Source organism: Microplitis mediator, chromosome 1 (genome assembly GCF_029852145.1).
Source record: "Microplitis mediator isolate UGA2020A chromosome 1, iyMicMedi2.1, whole genome shotgun sequence".
Taxonomy (NCBI): Eukaryota; Metazoa; Arthropoda; class Insecta; order Hymenoptera; family Braconidae; genus Microplitis; species Microplitis mediator.
The window spans coordinates 1764275-1778862 of NC_079969.1; the positions used below are offsets into that span (position 1 = coordinate 1764275).

General features: G+C 31.6%; 1 protein-coding gene and 1 long non-coding RNA gene across 4 annotated transcripts in view; one reads left to right on the plus strand and one right to left on the minus strand.

Moving 5' to 3' along the window:
- LOC130677202 (eye-specific diacylglycerol kinase) lies at positions 1-10657 on the minus strand. 3 transcript variants are annotated; one of them, XM_057483869.1, is made up of 8 exons: positions 8973-10657; positions 6707-6845; positions 4832-6626; positions 4613-4763; positions 3770-4120; positions 3102-3374; positions 2850-3013; positions 1-1863 (listed from the first exon to the last, which is right to left on the minus strand). In XM_057483869.1, exons 1-8 carry the CDS (start codon positions 10067-10069, stop codon positions 1814-1816), a joined length of 4020 nt encoding a protein of 1339 aa, XP_057339852.1. In that variant the 5' UTR covers positions 10070-10657; the 3' UTR covers positions 1-1813. The 3 variants fall into 3 exon arrangements, with proteins under 3 accessions (XP_057339852.1, XP_057339861.1, XP_057339870.1); XM_057483878.1 differs by lacking the exons at positions 1-1863; positions 2850-3013 and having other exon boundaries at positions 3232-3392; XM_057483887.1 differs by lacking the exons at positions 1-1863; positions 2850-3013; positions 3102-3374 and having other exon boundaries at positions 3935-4115.
- LOC130677422 (uncharacterized) overlaps positions 10646-14588 on the plus strand; it is an 11586-nt gene continuing 7643 nt past the window's right edge. Inside the window, exon 1 of the long non-coding RNA XR_008991599.1 lies at positions 10646-11446. This is a non-coding gene — a long non-coding RNA (uncharacterized LOC130677422). The remainder of the gene's footprint in view (positions 11447-14588) is intronic.

The window sequence follows — 14588 nt, forward strand, 5'->3', positions numbered from 1 at the left end:
TTTATTATTTTTTTTTATTACATTTTCTGCTAAATTTTTTTTTTTTTTTTTTTTTTTTTGGCCAATTGGAATTTTTTTTTTAGGTTACGTTTATTTGTTTGGTTTTTTTTGTTATTCCGCCATTTTGTTTTGTTCCTTCTCGCCATTCCATTAAATAAATAGAAGTCTAGTGATTGAGGTTTTTTTTAAGATAATAAAATTTTTTTTTTGTAAAAAATTTAGTAGATAAATGGAATTTTTTAAAAATAAATAAGAAAATTTATAATTTTTTTTTTTTCACGATTTAAAATTTTAAATATTAAATATTTTTTTAAAGTTAATTTGTAGGTTTTTAGTCATGGATTTTTTGGACAAAATTTAAAAATTTAAGTTACAAAAAAATCCCGCGATTTATAGAAATTGAAAAAAAGCGGGAAATTTAAAAATACTTGAAATTTTTAGAAAAAATTTTAAATTTGAATTCTTTTTTTAAATTGGTTCTGATATTTTTTTTTAAATATATGAGATTCTAAAATAATTGTATTTTATATAATATATATATGTATTTATATTTTTAGAAATATATCGATATGTATTTTTTAATTTCATTTTTTTATTCAAAATAAAATTTGAAAAAAAAATTTCTTTTTTTAAAAATCAACGATAATAAATATAATTAATTACTAAATTAATCATGTAATTAATTATGTAATTAATTGTAATCAAACTTTGTCTTTCCGCACATTCTCATATATTTTATGAGGTTTGATTTTTTGTTTGTTTTTAAGGTAAAAATTTATATTTTCATTTATTCTGGCCAAACTATTGAGATTAGATAAAAATCGCACGAGATCTTTTTTGTAGAGAATTTAATTGTCTACAATTTTATTCCAGTAAATTTTTACCGTATCTCTGATAGTTTCGCCAGAATATTAATTTTAAAATGAAATTATCAAAATATTCGTCAAACCTCGAAATATTTCTTAATCAATTAATTAATTAATTAATAAAAAAAAATTAATTGATATTTAATTGTGAGCTCAAAATAGAGGATACTCATTTATAAATTTAATTATCTTTTATTTGAAATCCTAATTAATTAATACGACAAAGATATGCGACAAAAAAAATCTTTGCGACTTTTTTTTTTATTTTGTCTTCTACTTCTTTAAATATTTATGTATAATTAATTTAATTACTTAAGTCTATATAAATTTTACGTATGCCCTGTGTTTGAAAAACAATTACTCATATATATATACATATATATATATATATATATATATGTATTTGAGTCCATATTGTAATAGAGAATTAAATGCCCTTTAAAATGAGTACCCACATGCCATATTTATTATAAATATTTTAAAAGTCATATATATATATCAATAAATATATATGTATATGTTATAAAAAAAATTGAAAATAAGTATAGCTTGTGGGTATTCATTTGAAAGGGCATTCAATTTCCTATCATTCTATACGATTATAGATGTATACATATATATATTTATGGATATATATATGTATACACTTTACTGTATCACGTTATCTTAAATAATTAATTGTTTATTTAATAAATATAAGAGGAATTAAAATCCGTGATGTCGATTATTATTAAAAAAAAATATATATATATGTTTATATATGTATATATGTAATAGACACATATATACAAATATAGTTATATATTTATATGTGAGTGTATAATTAAAAATATGATGATGAGACGTCGTGTAATATAAATAGATTTTAATGGAATAAAATATATGCCTATATATCTATTGAGAAAGATATCGATAATAATTAAGTGTCGTTAGTGTACCTCAATAGGTCAGGGAAGATTCAGCATGTCTTCAGTATCTAAATGAAATTGTTCTTGACCTGAAATATGAAAGTTTTCATTGAATTAGAAATTTATTGATTTTATTTTAAGTTTTTTATTTTTTAATATAAGAAATAAAAAAAATTTGAGTTTTTAAATCGAATTTTTGTTAGGGATTTTCGAATCGATTTATCGAAATTCGATTATTCAGAATCGATATATTAGTATCGATTTATCAAATTTTTAATGATCGATTTTTGTTAGGTCGATGTGGAGAATCGGTACATAAATTTTTACAATCGATATCTCGAATGCAAAACTTGATATCTCGAATTTTTATAATATATCGATTACAAAATTTAATATTTTTAATTTTTATTTCAAATCGATATTATTTTTTAAAATCGATATCTTAAAGTAATTAATCGATATCTCGAAATAAATAATCGATATATCGATTCAAAAAGTCGACATCTCAATTTTTTATTAAATATATCGATTCGAAAATTTGATATTTTTTATTTTTATTTTAACTCGATATCTCGAAGTAGTTAATCGATATCTCGAAATAAATAATCGATATATCGATTAAAAAAATCGATATCTTAATTTTTTATTAAATATATCGATTCAGAAAATTCGATATTTTCGATTTTTATTTTAAATCGATATCTCGAAGTAATTAATCGATATCTCGAAATAAATAATGGATATATCGATTAAAAAAATCGATATATTAATTTTTTATTAAATATATCGATTCAGAAAATTCGATATTTTCGATTTTTATTTTAAATCGATATCTCGAAGTAATTAATCGATATCTCGAAATAAATAATCGATATATCGATTCAAAAATTTTATATTTTATATTTTTATTTTAAATCGATATATCGAATTTATAAATCGATTTTTTAAAATCAATACTTTTATTTTTTTACCAATATCTTGATTTTTAAATCGATACATTAATTTTTTCAATCGATATTTTTAATTCGAATAAAAATGTAATTTAAATTTTAAAAAACCAAATATCAATAATTACTATGTAAATAAGCAGCGAGATCTCGATCGTCAGACGTCAATGCCAAGTCACGTGGTGTAGCACCATGACGATCTCGTATAGTCAATGTCGCACCACCAGCAACTAACATGCAACAGATAGTACGACGTTTTTGTTGTGCTGCTTTGTGTAGCGCCGTTTGTCCTCTGTAATCGATAATCAATAATCAATTATTTATTAATTAACTTTCTTAATCCGATATCATTTGAATTATTTAAACGGACATCAGCTTACTTATCATTGTCAACCATATTGAGTATAGTTGGTGGCGCGCATGCTATCAAATACCTAACAATGTCTTTGTATCCATGTCTGGCAGCAAGATGTAGAGCCGTTTGTCCATTAGCGTCTATTGATAGCAATGAATATCCATGTTGATGTAGTTCTCTCAGGGTTTTCAGATCACCGGTTTTGGCGGCACGAATTATACCATCCGACGGCTTTTCTAATAGTGCACTAGTGCCTAATTGAACTTCTGGTGATAGACTAAAAAGCCTGTCTCGGGCACTGAAAATATTTTATTGCCTGTCCAAAAATCGTTAACTTCTTCTTAAAATCGGTAGTGAAAAGTTAAATTCGTTAGCGATTTATTAACAAATCATCACTCAAAATCTTTTACATTTAAATTTATTGTAAAAATTAGTAATTTTATGGAAGATCGGTTACAAAAATCTACATTACCGATGACCTGATATAGAAATCGGCACTTTTTTTTTAATGGATCGGAGTTAAGATAAATTCCAGACCTGATCTGACTAAGAAATCGGTAGATTTCAAAAATATCGTTAACGGAGATAATTTATTTTTCAACCGATTTGAAAAAATAAAAAAATGAACCTTTTTAAAATTGAAAAATAATAATAATTCACAGAAGATCGGCATAAAAAAAATGGTAATCTCACCTGATATAAGCAGAATTTCCTTGATTAGGTCGTTCAGGAGCAGAAGTTGATTTAGAGGAACTCTGTTTAGGTTTTTGTTCTTTTTTTTGTACACTATCCTCATTAACATTATCGTTATCAGATTTATGATGCTGTCGTTGTGTTACTTGACTATCCTCATCTACATTACCCACTACCGGCTTAATACTTTTATTTATACTCTTAGTTAAAACTTTTTCATTTTCTACATTACGCTCATCTAAATTAATACTTTTACCCTCTACATTAATACTTTCATCCCGTTGAATACTTTCAGCTTTTGGTGGTTCAGGTGCTTTCGTTTTCGTCTTTAAAGTATTCTGACGTTCTTCGCTACATCAAATTTTATAAAAAGTAAACAAAAAATTCAAAATAACCCCATTAATTTTTATCAGTCACTAAAATTACTCACCAGCAAGGTTGCAATAAACTATAATACTTTAATCACTTATAACTTCTGAAAGAATCATTTTACAGAAATTTTCATAGAAACCTTTTTTGTAGGAAATTTAATTCTCTATCAAAAAGGTCCTAAGAAAAATTACCGTAGGACTGACGGTTTAAAAGTTACAAGAAGTTCAAGTTAGGAATTTCCTTGAATTTTGAGGACTAGTAATTAAACTATCGATAACTTCTTAATTAATCATTTTATGACAATTTTGTAGGAATAATTTTTTGTAGGAAATTAAATTTCCTGTAGAAAATGTCCTTAGAAAAATTACGATAGGAGTGATAGTTCATGAGATGAATGAGGTCCAATCGAGGCGAGGAAAAAAAATATTGCAACCCTGCCCTCTAGTGAGTCGGAATGAAACATAAAGTCACCTGGGTGTAGCGGCGTCTACTTTAGCTGCATCCTCGGTATGACTCGCTACATCTTCTTCCAGAACAAACACCGCTTGAGAAGCGACGTCCGTTACGTAGTGCAACTGTTCCTGGGCGCGATCGATCCTGAAGAATCGTTCGGCCGTGCAGGCTAACAAACAAGCAAATTATTAACCAGGAAGATCTGTCTGGATGTAAGACAAGAACCGAGTAACTTACAGTCAAGAAAACAGGAGTTGTCCATATTGTAATCCTTAGCCAGCAGCTTCCTGAGCGACTCCAAGTCCATGGTTGCGTCGAGGTCCAGAGGTTCGGGAGTCAGAGGGACAGCAGCACCAATAAGTCGATCCTTATCCGAGTGAAAAGTCTCATAATCTCTCATCTTGATTCTCATTATCTGCAGCTTCAAGCTCTCGAGTTTGTCACCTTGGGTTTTGGCCGTAGATTTCCCGCGGCTCTTCACCAGCATGGTCGCCTGGTTGAGGAGCTTTATCTCCATGATTGAAGGTAAGACACGACAAGCTTCTCCATCAACTTGCATGGGGATCGTCCTGGTGGTGACTAATCGCGCGTGGCTGCACTGAGCAATTGGGGTTCCGTGACCACCAGCCTGCAGCAGCGGCAACTGGTAGGTAGTCAACCCCACGATTTCTAGAAGCCCGTCGGATGTCGAGGGTTCCTTGGTCCCAGAACCTCCGCCCCAGGGACGAGTTCCGCCGCCGTAGGATGGAATATTCAGGAAAACTATCGCGTGGACCCGATGTTCCTTCAACTTTGGCGTGACATCCTGCCCGTCACACTCCAGGGTAACGTATTCGGACAAATCCTTCCACTTGCGACGGACTAAATCCTTTCCGCCCATTTGCCCATAAAACATTTTGTTCCGAAACCGCGAATTGAATTTTTCCGGATGAGCTTCGCGCGCTTCGTGGAACTCTAACGCGATGTGCGCGTCGACTCCCAGAGAAAAGTAATTATTAACGACATTGAGGGGTAAGTTTTCTTTTGCTCTGCTGTCATCCTCCGAAGCAGTCGCATCTGGATTTTTTTCAACAGTAACTTTCCACCGGTCTAGAAGCGCCGTGTCACTTTCCCCGATATTAGTTAGGATTTTAGCAATTGGCTCGTCTGTGTAACCTCCGCCCCAGCCTAGAGCACGCGCAAGATCGTTTCCAGTTCCCAGAGGAAGGACTCCGACCGCAGGTGGGGGAAATACGCCAATGAAATCTAGAACTGAAAGGACCCATCCAACGGTTCCGTCTCCCCCGCAAGCAAGGATTCGTAAATTGGGAACTTTGTGGAACAATTCAAGGCCCATTTTAGGTCCACCCTGCGATAAATCGAAAACCTGCCTAGGGTTCAGTAGCCACTGGAACTTTTGTAGCAATTTCAGGCCCTGGTTACCTCCGGATTTGGGATTTATAAAAACGATAACGGGCCTTAGCGCTGGGGAGGGAATGGGCTTGACTACCCAGAGTTTCTCTTTCACTTTCTCTTTGTCTTTGTCTTTCTCTTTTGAGTCATCCGACGATCCATCTTTGCTTTTGGAACGCGTGGAACCATTTTCGTCGGCTGTTTCGCCTTTCGTTGACTTTCGTTTTCGCGGGGATTTACGAAGGCTGCTTTTGAAAAGACCTTTGCGGGGGAGCTTGACGATCCAAGCGGGCGGAACGATGATAAGACCGTGGATCCCTAAGTCACAGTTCTCCCCAATTTTCTCAACATTGAAGCATGACTCCCGGTTGTGGTACGCGGACTTGCACCAGCTGCAAGAAACGGCAACGATTTCTTTCGAGCTGAAGGACAGTTTTGATTGAAAAGCTTTTGAACAGTTGGCGCATTTGCCTTTTTGGGAACGTCTATGGACCCAGTGATGCTGCGTCGACGTTTCTTCACGGTATTGTCTTACGTCAACGTCACGGAATGATGACTTGCATAAAAAATTTAAACTTGAAGCGCAGAGAGTATGCGCTACTACCCGGCATGCTGAACATTTAACTCGTGGCCCATGTTTCTGAACAAATTCATTCGGAAAATTTAGTCGAGTTCTAGATCCACCGAAAGAAAACTCAGGTAAATTAAATTTCTACTTACCGTGCAGTCATTTACGTAACAGAATTCACCGGAAGCAGATGTGCTTACCCACAGATGCTCCCCATTTATTGCATCGGCGCTCCAATCAGGAATCGAACGCAATTCGCGGCTACTAGATGCCCCGGAATCACCCCGTCCTCTACAATAATTAAGAAAAATTTTTTTAATTAAATTTACGGGCCAACTATTGAAAATACGGTAAAAATGCACGAATACAATTTTGTAGAGAATTAAATTTCCTACAAAAAAGGTCTGCTGCAACTTTTCGATAGACTCAATATTTTAGCCAGAATATTCATCCAAAGTAACTTCGAAAAATTTCAAAAATACTCTAGTTAAATTTTTCCAAAGTGCCAAAGTAAAAATTAAATTTCTGGAGAATCTATCGAAGATACGTCAAAAATGCATAGAGACAATATTGTTCAGCGTAAAATTCTCTACAAAAAAGGTATCTTGCAACTTTTCGGTAGACTCAATATTTTAGCCAGAATATTCATCCAAAGTGACTTCGAAAAATTTCAAAAATACTCTAGCTAAATTTTTCCAAAGTGCCAAAGTAAAAATGAAATTTCTGAAAAATCTATCGAAGATACGTCAAAAGTGCATAGAGACAATATTGTTCAGCGTAAAATTTTCTACAAAAAAGGTTTCCTGCAACGTTCTGGTAGGCTCAATATTTTAGCCAGAATATTCATCCAAAGTAACTTCGAAAAAATTTAGCTTAAGTACTGTTGAAATTTTTCGAAGTGCCAAAGTAAAAATGAAATTTCTGGAAAATCTATCGAAGATACGTCAAAAATGCATAGGGGTAAAATTGTTCAGCGTAAAATTCTCTACAAAAAAGGTGTCGTGTGACTTTATCATAAAATCAATAGTTTCGTCAGAATACGAGTTTCACGTAATATTCTAAAAGGTAATGATAAAAATAAATAGCAAATGCGTAGTAAATAATTATTTCTTATTTACTTTTGAGTAAAATATAAAAAAGAGGGTTGCCTAGGGCACTTAACTTTGTACTCAGTATTATTAACTCAACTCTAGTCTTTTTTATCTTTAATAATAAGTATTACCCACCCACTTACTCTCCCTTCTTTTATACGTTAGTTCTCGCTCAGCCTCGAGCCCTCAGTCCGCCGCCCCTAGTCTCGAATTCCCAGCCCCTTGCTACCCTAACTTGCACAATGAATAACGGAATAACTCAACAAACGAGCTCAACAACTAGTTTTTGCAAAGTTTGCCAATTCAATTTAGCAAACGTTGCTTCACTAGTAACCCGCCTTACCCGCTTTGTGTACGCAAAAGTCATTTAAAGTGGTTAAGGCTATAAAAAGTTAAACTTAATAAATAATAATAATAACAGTAATTATTTAAATTTACTTTTTAAATAATAATTTAATTATTTTTAGTGCAGTATAATAAAAAATAAACAAAATAATGATATGGTTTGTGAGTTAATTCAAAGGTACATTAACGAGTTTTTAGTCTACTTATCTATCGGGGGATCAAACAAAATTTAATTACGCTTCTGAAGGCTGACAAGTACTTAACGTCAGTTTTTTGGGGGAAATATAAATAGATTACGTGATTTTATGGATTTTTAGGGGAAAATAAGTAGTGGATTATTGTTCTTGACGTCATTTCACGTTAAATGAGTACTCACATGACTAAGAAATTTTTCCAAAGAAATTAACTTTTTTTTTTTATTTTTTCAAAAATTTAATTTTCAAATTCAAAGTCTGTGTTACATGAGTAGTCTAGTGATATTCTAGACGTCATTTCACGTAAAATGAGTACCCACATGACTAAGAAATTTTTCCAAAGAAATTAACTTTTTTTTTTTATTTTTTCAAAAATTTAATTTTCAAATTCAAAGTCTGTGTTACATGAGTAGTCTAGTGATATTCTAGACTTCATTTCACGTAAAATGAGTACCCACATGACTAAGAAATTTTTTCAAAGAAATTAACTTTTTTTTTTTATTTTTTCAAAAATTTAATTTTCAAATTCAAAGCCTGTGTTACATGAATAGTCTAGTGATATTCTACACTTCATTCCACGTAAAATGAGTACCCACATGACTAGGAAAAAAAGTCAAAAAAATTTTCAAAATTAATTTTGAAATTTTTTTTTTAACATTTCCTAGTCATGTGGGTACTCATTCGACTCGGCATCAATTGAAGAGTAATAAAAAACTATCATAAGATAAAATCCCGGATCGCAAACATAAAAAGAAAAAAGCCATTCCAAAGATCCTAAACGTACCCACCCTCTTCTGTCGTCTTTAACCGGCAGCAAAGCTGTGTATCTTGTCTGCTGGTCAGTCGGGAGAACAATGTCAACACTTTTGGACCTGGTGTTCTGTTGGGGAACTGCCAAGCATCCGCTGTCGTCACTTTGGCAGCTCTTGGCGCTATTGAAACACGAGTCGACCGAAGCAGCGCGATCCCTCTTCAATTCCGGTACCGTAAGAAAGATATCCCTGACCACGAGCTTGGCTTTCTCAACCTCTTCGTCATCTCCGTCATCATCCTCGTCATCGTCATCGTCATCAGGGCCCAGAATTGACGGGAGATCAATCGGGAAAGTGGTAAGCGCTTCCTGGCGTGATAGTCTCCTAGGTCGATCCATGGGAACAAACTCGACTTTTATACCCTCATCAGAACTAGCATCCACGTCATTGTATGCATCAAAATTCATAAGCGTCACTCGTATCTCAGGGCTGCCTTCCCTCTGGGCTTCATTGTCATCATCCAGAGCTGACTCGGATCTGTCAGAAGCATCAGAACGCGGGAGATCATCATCTGCGTCGTAATCATCCGGGTTGTCATATGCCCTGAGGTGCCCGCTACCGGTTGAATCATCATCCGAATCAGTTTTGTCAGACAAATATAGCCTTTTGTATTCCTCGACACAGATGCAGTGATAGCAGGTCGCTGGCACACTTATCAGATCACTCTTACGCGAGGCAGCTGACATTGATGACCGTGATGACGTTGGCAGCAATGATGTTTTTTCGTACATGTCAAATGACCTCGATCTCTGATTAGTCTGAAGCTGGGGAACGCGTAGCGTTGATTTTTTCGGGTCCAAACTGTGCCCTGGACTACCAGGAGTCGGTCCAAGACCTGAGCCCAATCCTGGACCTGGACCTTGACCGGGACCAGAACCTGGACCCAAGCCCAAAGTCCCACTAGCACCACCTGTTTGACGCATTTCTTTTTGATCAAATCGTTTGACTTCCAACTGAATTTCATCGAACGAAGCCGAGCGAACTTGTTTTGGAACTTCTAAACTCGATTGTGATTTCATTTCCGCTCCAGTCGGGGTACGCGACCTCTTGAAGGTCGAACGCAATTTCCGCATTATTTTTTATAAACTCAAAAGTTATTTTCAGTAAGCCTGACCCTTCGTACACTAATTTAATATATTCTACTGTTGTAAATATTAACTTAAGGATAATGTCTGCGGAATTATTTATTTCCGCTTCCTTCATAAGTGTCACGATTTTTCTGCCCATTCTAAATTATACATTTACGTTTATTTCGATTTAATTATTTATAAAATTACAATTGGTCGTAAAAATAGTTTAGTTGGACCATTTATTATTTTAATTGGTTATCATTTAATTGGTTAAATTGGTCCCTAAGTGTATTGTTTATCACACGATTCGTTGATACGGCGCTTGAATTTGGCATTTTGTTTAAACAATAACTATTATTCTATAAATCACTCAACACTAATAAATACAATCATTGAAATCCACGAGGCTTAGAACCTCGTGGTCATTTAGCACCATAACTTTAAGCAAAAGAAGTGATCACTAGTTTATTTCCTGAATATTATCTACAACATTTATTATTATTACTATTAATATTATTACGATTATAATTGTTATTATTGAGATGTTTGTAGTCAGAAAGTATCAGAATGAATGACAATATCGTCCGCAAGACTTGAGAGTACTCATGACACCAGTATTTAGTATCAGCAGAAACCAGTAGTACGCCACCCTCTACCTCCCACTGGGAACATTACCACCACTACGGGCATAATATCCACTGGCAGCATCATCACCATCGATCCAGAGTTATCCTAGTGCTCAGAACAGCCCCGTACTTACACAAACTTCAATCCCCGGCTGATAACTTTAAAAACGGATTTTAATAAACCATTACCGGAAGTTATCAACGTGGCACGTAGCGATCGTACATTTAACCAAAAAAATTCATTAACGGGCACTTGGGTATCACTATCACCCACATGGGGAATCAATTTCAAATCAATCTGACACTTAGTTTATACACAGGGTCAATTTTTCCAATTTCGATGACTACCTTTTCGGAAGGGGTCCAATTTCAAATGGTTGAATTGTCAATTTTTATATTAATTGATGATATTTAGTGAGTCGGAAGTGGATTTTTGGATGAAAGAGAGTAGATTAAGACGAGTGGATTGTTAATATCTGTCACGGGGGTGATAATAGGGTGAATAGCGTCCCTGTTGTCCCGACGCATGTGCAGACACACCTTTTATTTCTACGGTCTATGTGTTGCTTTATGTATTGGATGATCCTGGGGTATTTATGTTGATATTAAGCTGAGGTATTTTCTCATATAGGTCATGTTATTTTAAATTCATTGTTTTTTATTCAAGTAATCAGAAAAAAAAAAAATTTTATTATTTTTGTGATATGAGTGGAAATTTCGGATGAAATTGGATTTAGGCAGTCAAGATATTGAGGTAATAATTTTATTTTTTTTTTTTTTTCGCCTGAAGCACATCGCAAAAAATATGTATACATATATATTTTTTCATGGTTAATAATTAAATAATTTATTTATTTTATTCTTTTGAGTTCAGGGGCGCGATAAATATTTATGTCACTAAAAATTATTAATATATATGTGAAAATAAAAAATATAAAAGTAGGTGATAATAAATAATAAAAATGAAATAGAGATCATGCACGAGATGGTTCTTTGCACGCACGCAACAAATTTGTTTTTTTTTTTTTATTATTTATTGTTATTTGTTTGTTTATTTATTTGTTTAATAAAATACTTTGAGCTTTGAGTTGCCAGTTGATAAAGTGGAAAAAAAAAATATTTAAAAAGTTTTCGGGCGAAATAATAAATGGATTTAGGTAAAGAAAAAAATTAATTAAATTGAGATGAAATATTTTAACAAAAAAAATTTAATTAATTAGAGGAGTTCATTTCTGATACAATCAACTTCAAAGGCGACGGGATTTAATTATTAAGGGCAATTTTTTTAATTAAAATTATTTTAAGTTTTTTTATCCATAGATTTTGGAATTGGGGTGAGATTTTTTTTGTAATTACAGCAGAGGCGGGATAGTAATTTTCAAATAAAATTATAGTATTGCAAATCTCTTTTTCTTTACTTGGGTTAAATATAAACAATTTTATTAGTGATTTTTTTTTAATAAAGAGAACAAAAATTCTACTTTTTTTTTTGAGGTTTAGAGGTACCGCTTCGCCCAACGTTCCTCCAAATATTTCATTCAAACTATATATACATTGTATATATATGTAGATAGATCATAGCCATTAGACCATACCGGAATAACATATATATGTATATATATGTAGATAGATCATAGCCATTAGACCATACCGGAATGACATATATATGTATATATACGTAGATAGATCATAGCCATTAGACTATACCGGAATAACATATATATGTATATATATGTAGATAGATCATAGCCATTAGACCATACCGGAATAACATATATATGTATATATACGTAGATAGATCATAGCCATTAGACTATACCGGAATAACATATGTATGTATATATATATGTAGAGAGATCATAGCCATTAGACCATACTGGAATAACATATATATGTATCATATATGCATAAATATGTAGAGAGATCATAACCATTAGACTATACCGGAATAACATATGTATGTATATATATGTAGAGAGATCATAGCCATTAGACCATACCGGAATAACATATATATGTATCATATATGCATACATATGTAGAGAGATCATAACCATTAGACTATACCGGAATAACATATATATGTATCATATATGCATAAATATGTAGAGAGATCATAACCATTAGACTATACCGGAATAACATATGTATGTATATATATGTAGAGAGATCATAGCCATTAGACCATACCGGAATAACATATATATGTATCATATATGCATACATATGTAGAGAGATCATAACCATTAGACTATACCGAAATAACATATATATGTATCATATATGTATATATACGTAGATAGATCATAGCCATTAGACTATACCGGAATAACATATGTATGTATATATATATGTAGAGAGATCATAGCCATTAGACCATACTGGAATAACATATATATGTATCATATATGCATAAATATGTAGAGAGATCATAACCATTAGACTATACCGGAATAACATATATATGTATCATATATGTATACATATGTAGAGAGATCATAGCCATCAGACCATACCGTAATAACATAATATATATATATATATATATATATATATATATGAATGTATGTATGAATATATGTATATGTAAATATAAATATAAATATGTATATGTATATATATGACCCGAGGGTATAATCTCATAAATTTGAAATTTTACACCGGATGTGTTATCAGTTTTTTTTATATATATATTTATCGAATTTATATTAATATAAAACAAATTAAATGATGAATAATAATTATTACTATTGGAGATAAAATTTTTTGTTTTTGCCGTAAAAAATAAAATATTATTGATAAAAATAAAAATAGTAACAATTATTATTTATTTGTGTACAGGTAAATTGAATTGCTATAAATAAAAATAATCTACTTTAACTTGAAGATAGTTAAGTTATTTATTTTTAAAATCGATACTTTGGTAATTACTTATATATTTTTTATATATTAATAACTTTGATAGGTAAATTATTGATTATTTTTAAAATCATTTATGTTATAAAAGTTTCAAATTCAATTAATGGCTAATGTATTGAAAAAAGTCTGAATAAAAAACAAAGTTTTAAAGTTTAAATTAAAAATATCAAAGAACTATCAGAGCTACGATAAAAAGTCATAGATACTTTTTTATACAGAATAAAGTTGTCTACAAAAAAGGTGTCTTGTGTTTTGTTGATAAATTTAATAGTTTAGTAATAAATTAAGTTTGAAGTGTAATGTAAATAAATTTCTATTTAAGTGAGCTCGAAAATTTCAAACCTTTTTCTTAATGGCTCAACCCGATCTTCACGGCACACAAAATTAGTTCCCTCCTCAAATTGTACGTGTTGTCCTAGCTCCGGTGATATCCCCAGTAACCTACAATGCACACGAGATTTACTAATTTTTTTATTTTTTTTCTTATAAAAAAAAAAAAAATAAATAAATGAATAATTCAAAAAAATTTGTAATCTTTCATTTAAAAAAAAAAAAAGTGTCAACTAAACAATTAAAAACTCGTGTACATTGAAGATTATACAAAAAAATAACAATAAAAATTCCAAAGCCATTTCAAAAATTTGACTTTTTCCCTGGCGATTTAAGAAAAAAATTTTTTTTTTTTTGGAAAATTTACTTTTTCTCAATCTTCGTTAAATTTCCTTTTAAATGACACCCAACAACATATATATTAAAAAAAAAAAAAATTCACTCAAATTTTTTTGGATCTTTTGAATTCATAATTCGCGCGCCAAATAAATATGACTTTTGATCGCCAAAAAATTTTTTTTCAATAAATAATTAATCTGACCTCCAAGATTAGTAAATTCCCTACAAAATGACCTACGATGATATACATTTATATAAATATATATTTTTTCAAACAGTAATTCAAAATAAAATTGTCAATTTTTTTT

What these genes read in the sequence shown, in the direction of transcription:
- LOC130677202 (XM_057483869.1), bottom strand. Translation starts at nt 10,069, where the DNA reads ATGCGGAAATTGCGTTCGACCTTCAAGAGGTCGCGTACCCCGACTGGA. An exon ending in GTTAAAGACGACAGAAGAGG is followed by an intron (nt 6,846 to 8,972) that starts GTGGGTACGTTT and finishes TAATTATTGTAG; the next exon opens with AGGACGGGGTGATTCCGGGG. An exon ending in GTTACGTAAATGACTGCACG is followed by an intron (nt 6,627 to 6,706) that starts GTAAGTAGAAAT and finishes GAATTTGTTCAG; the next exon opens with AAACATGGGCCACGAGTTAA.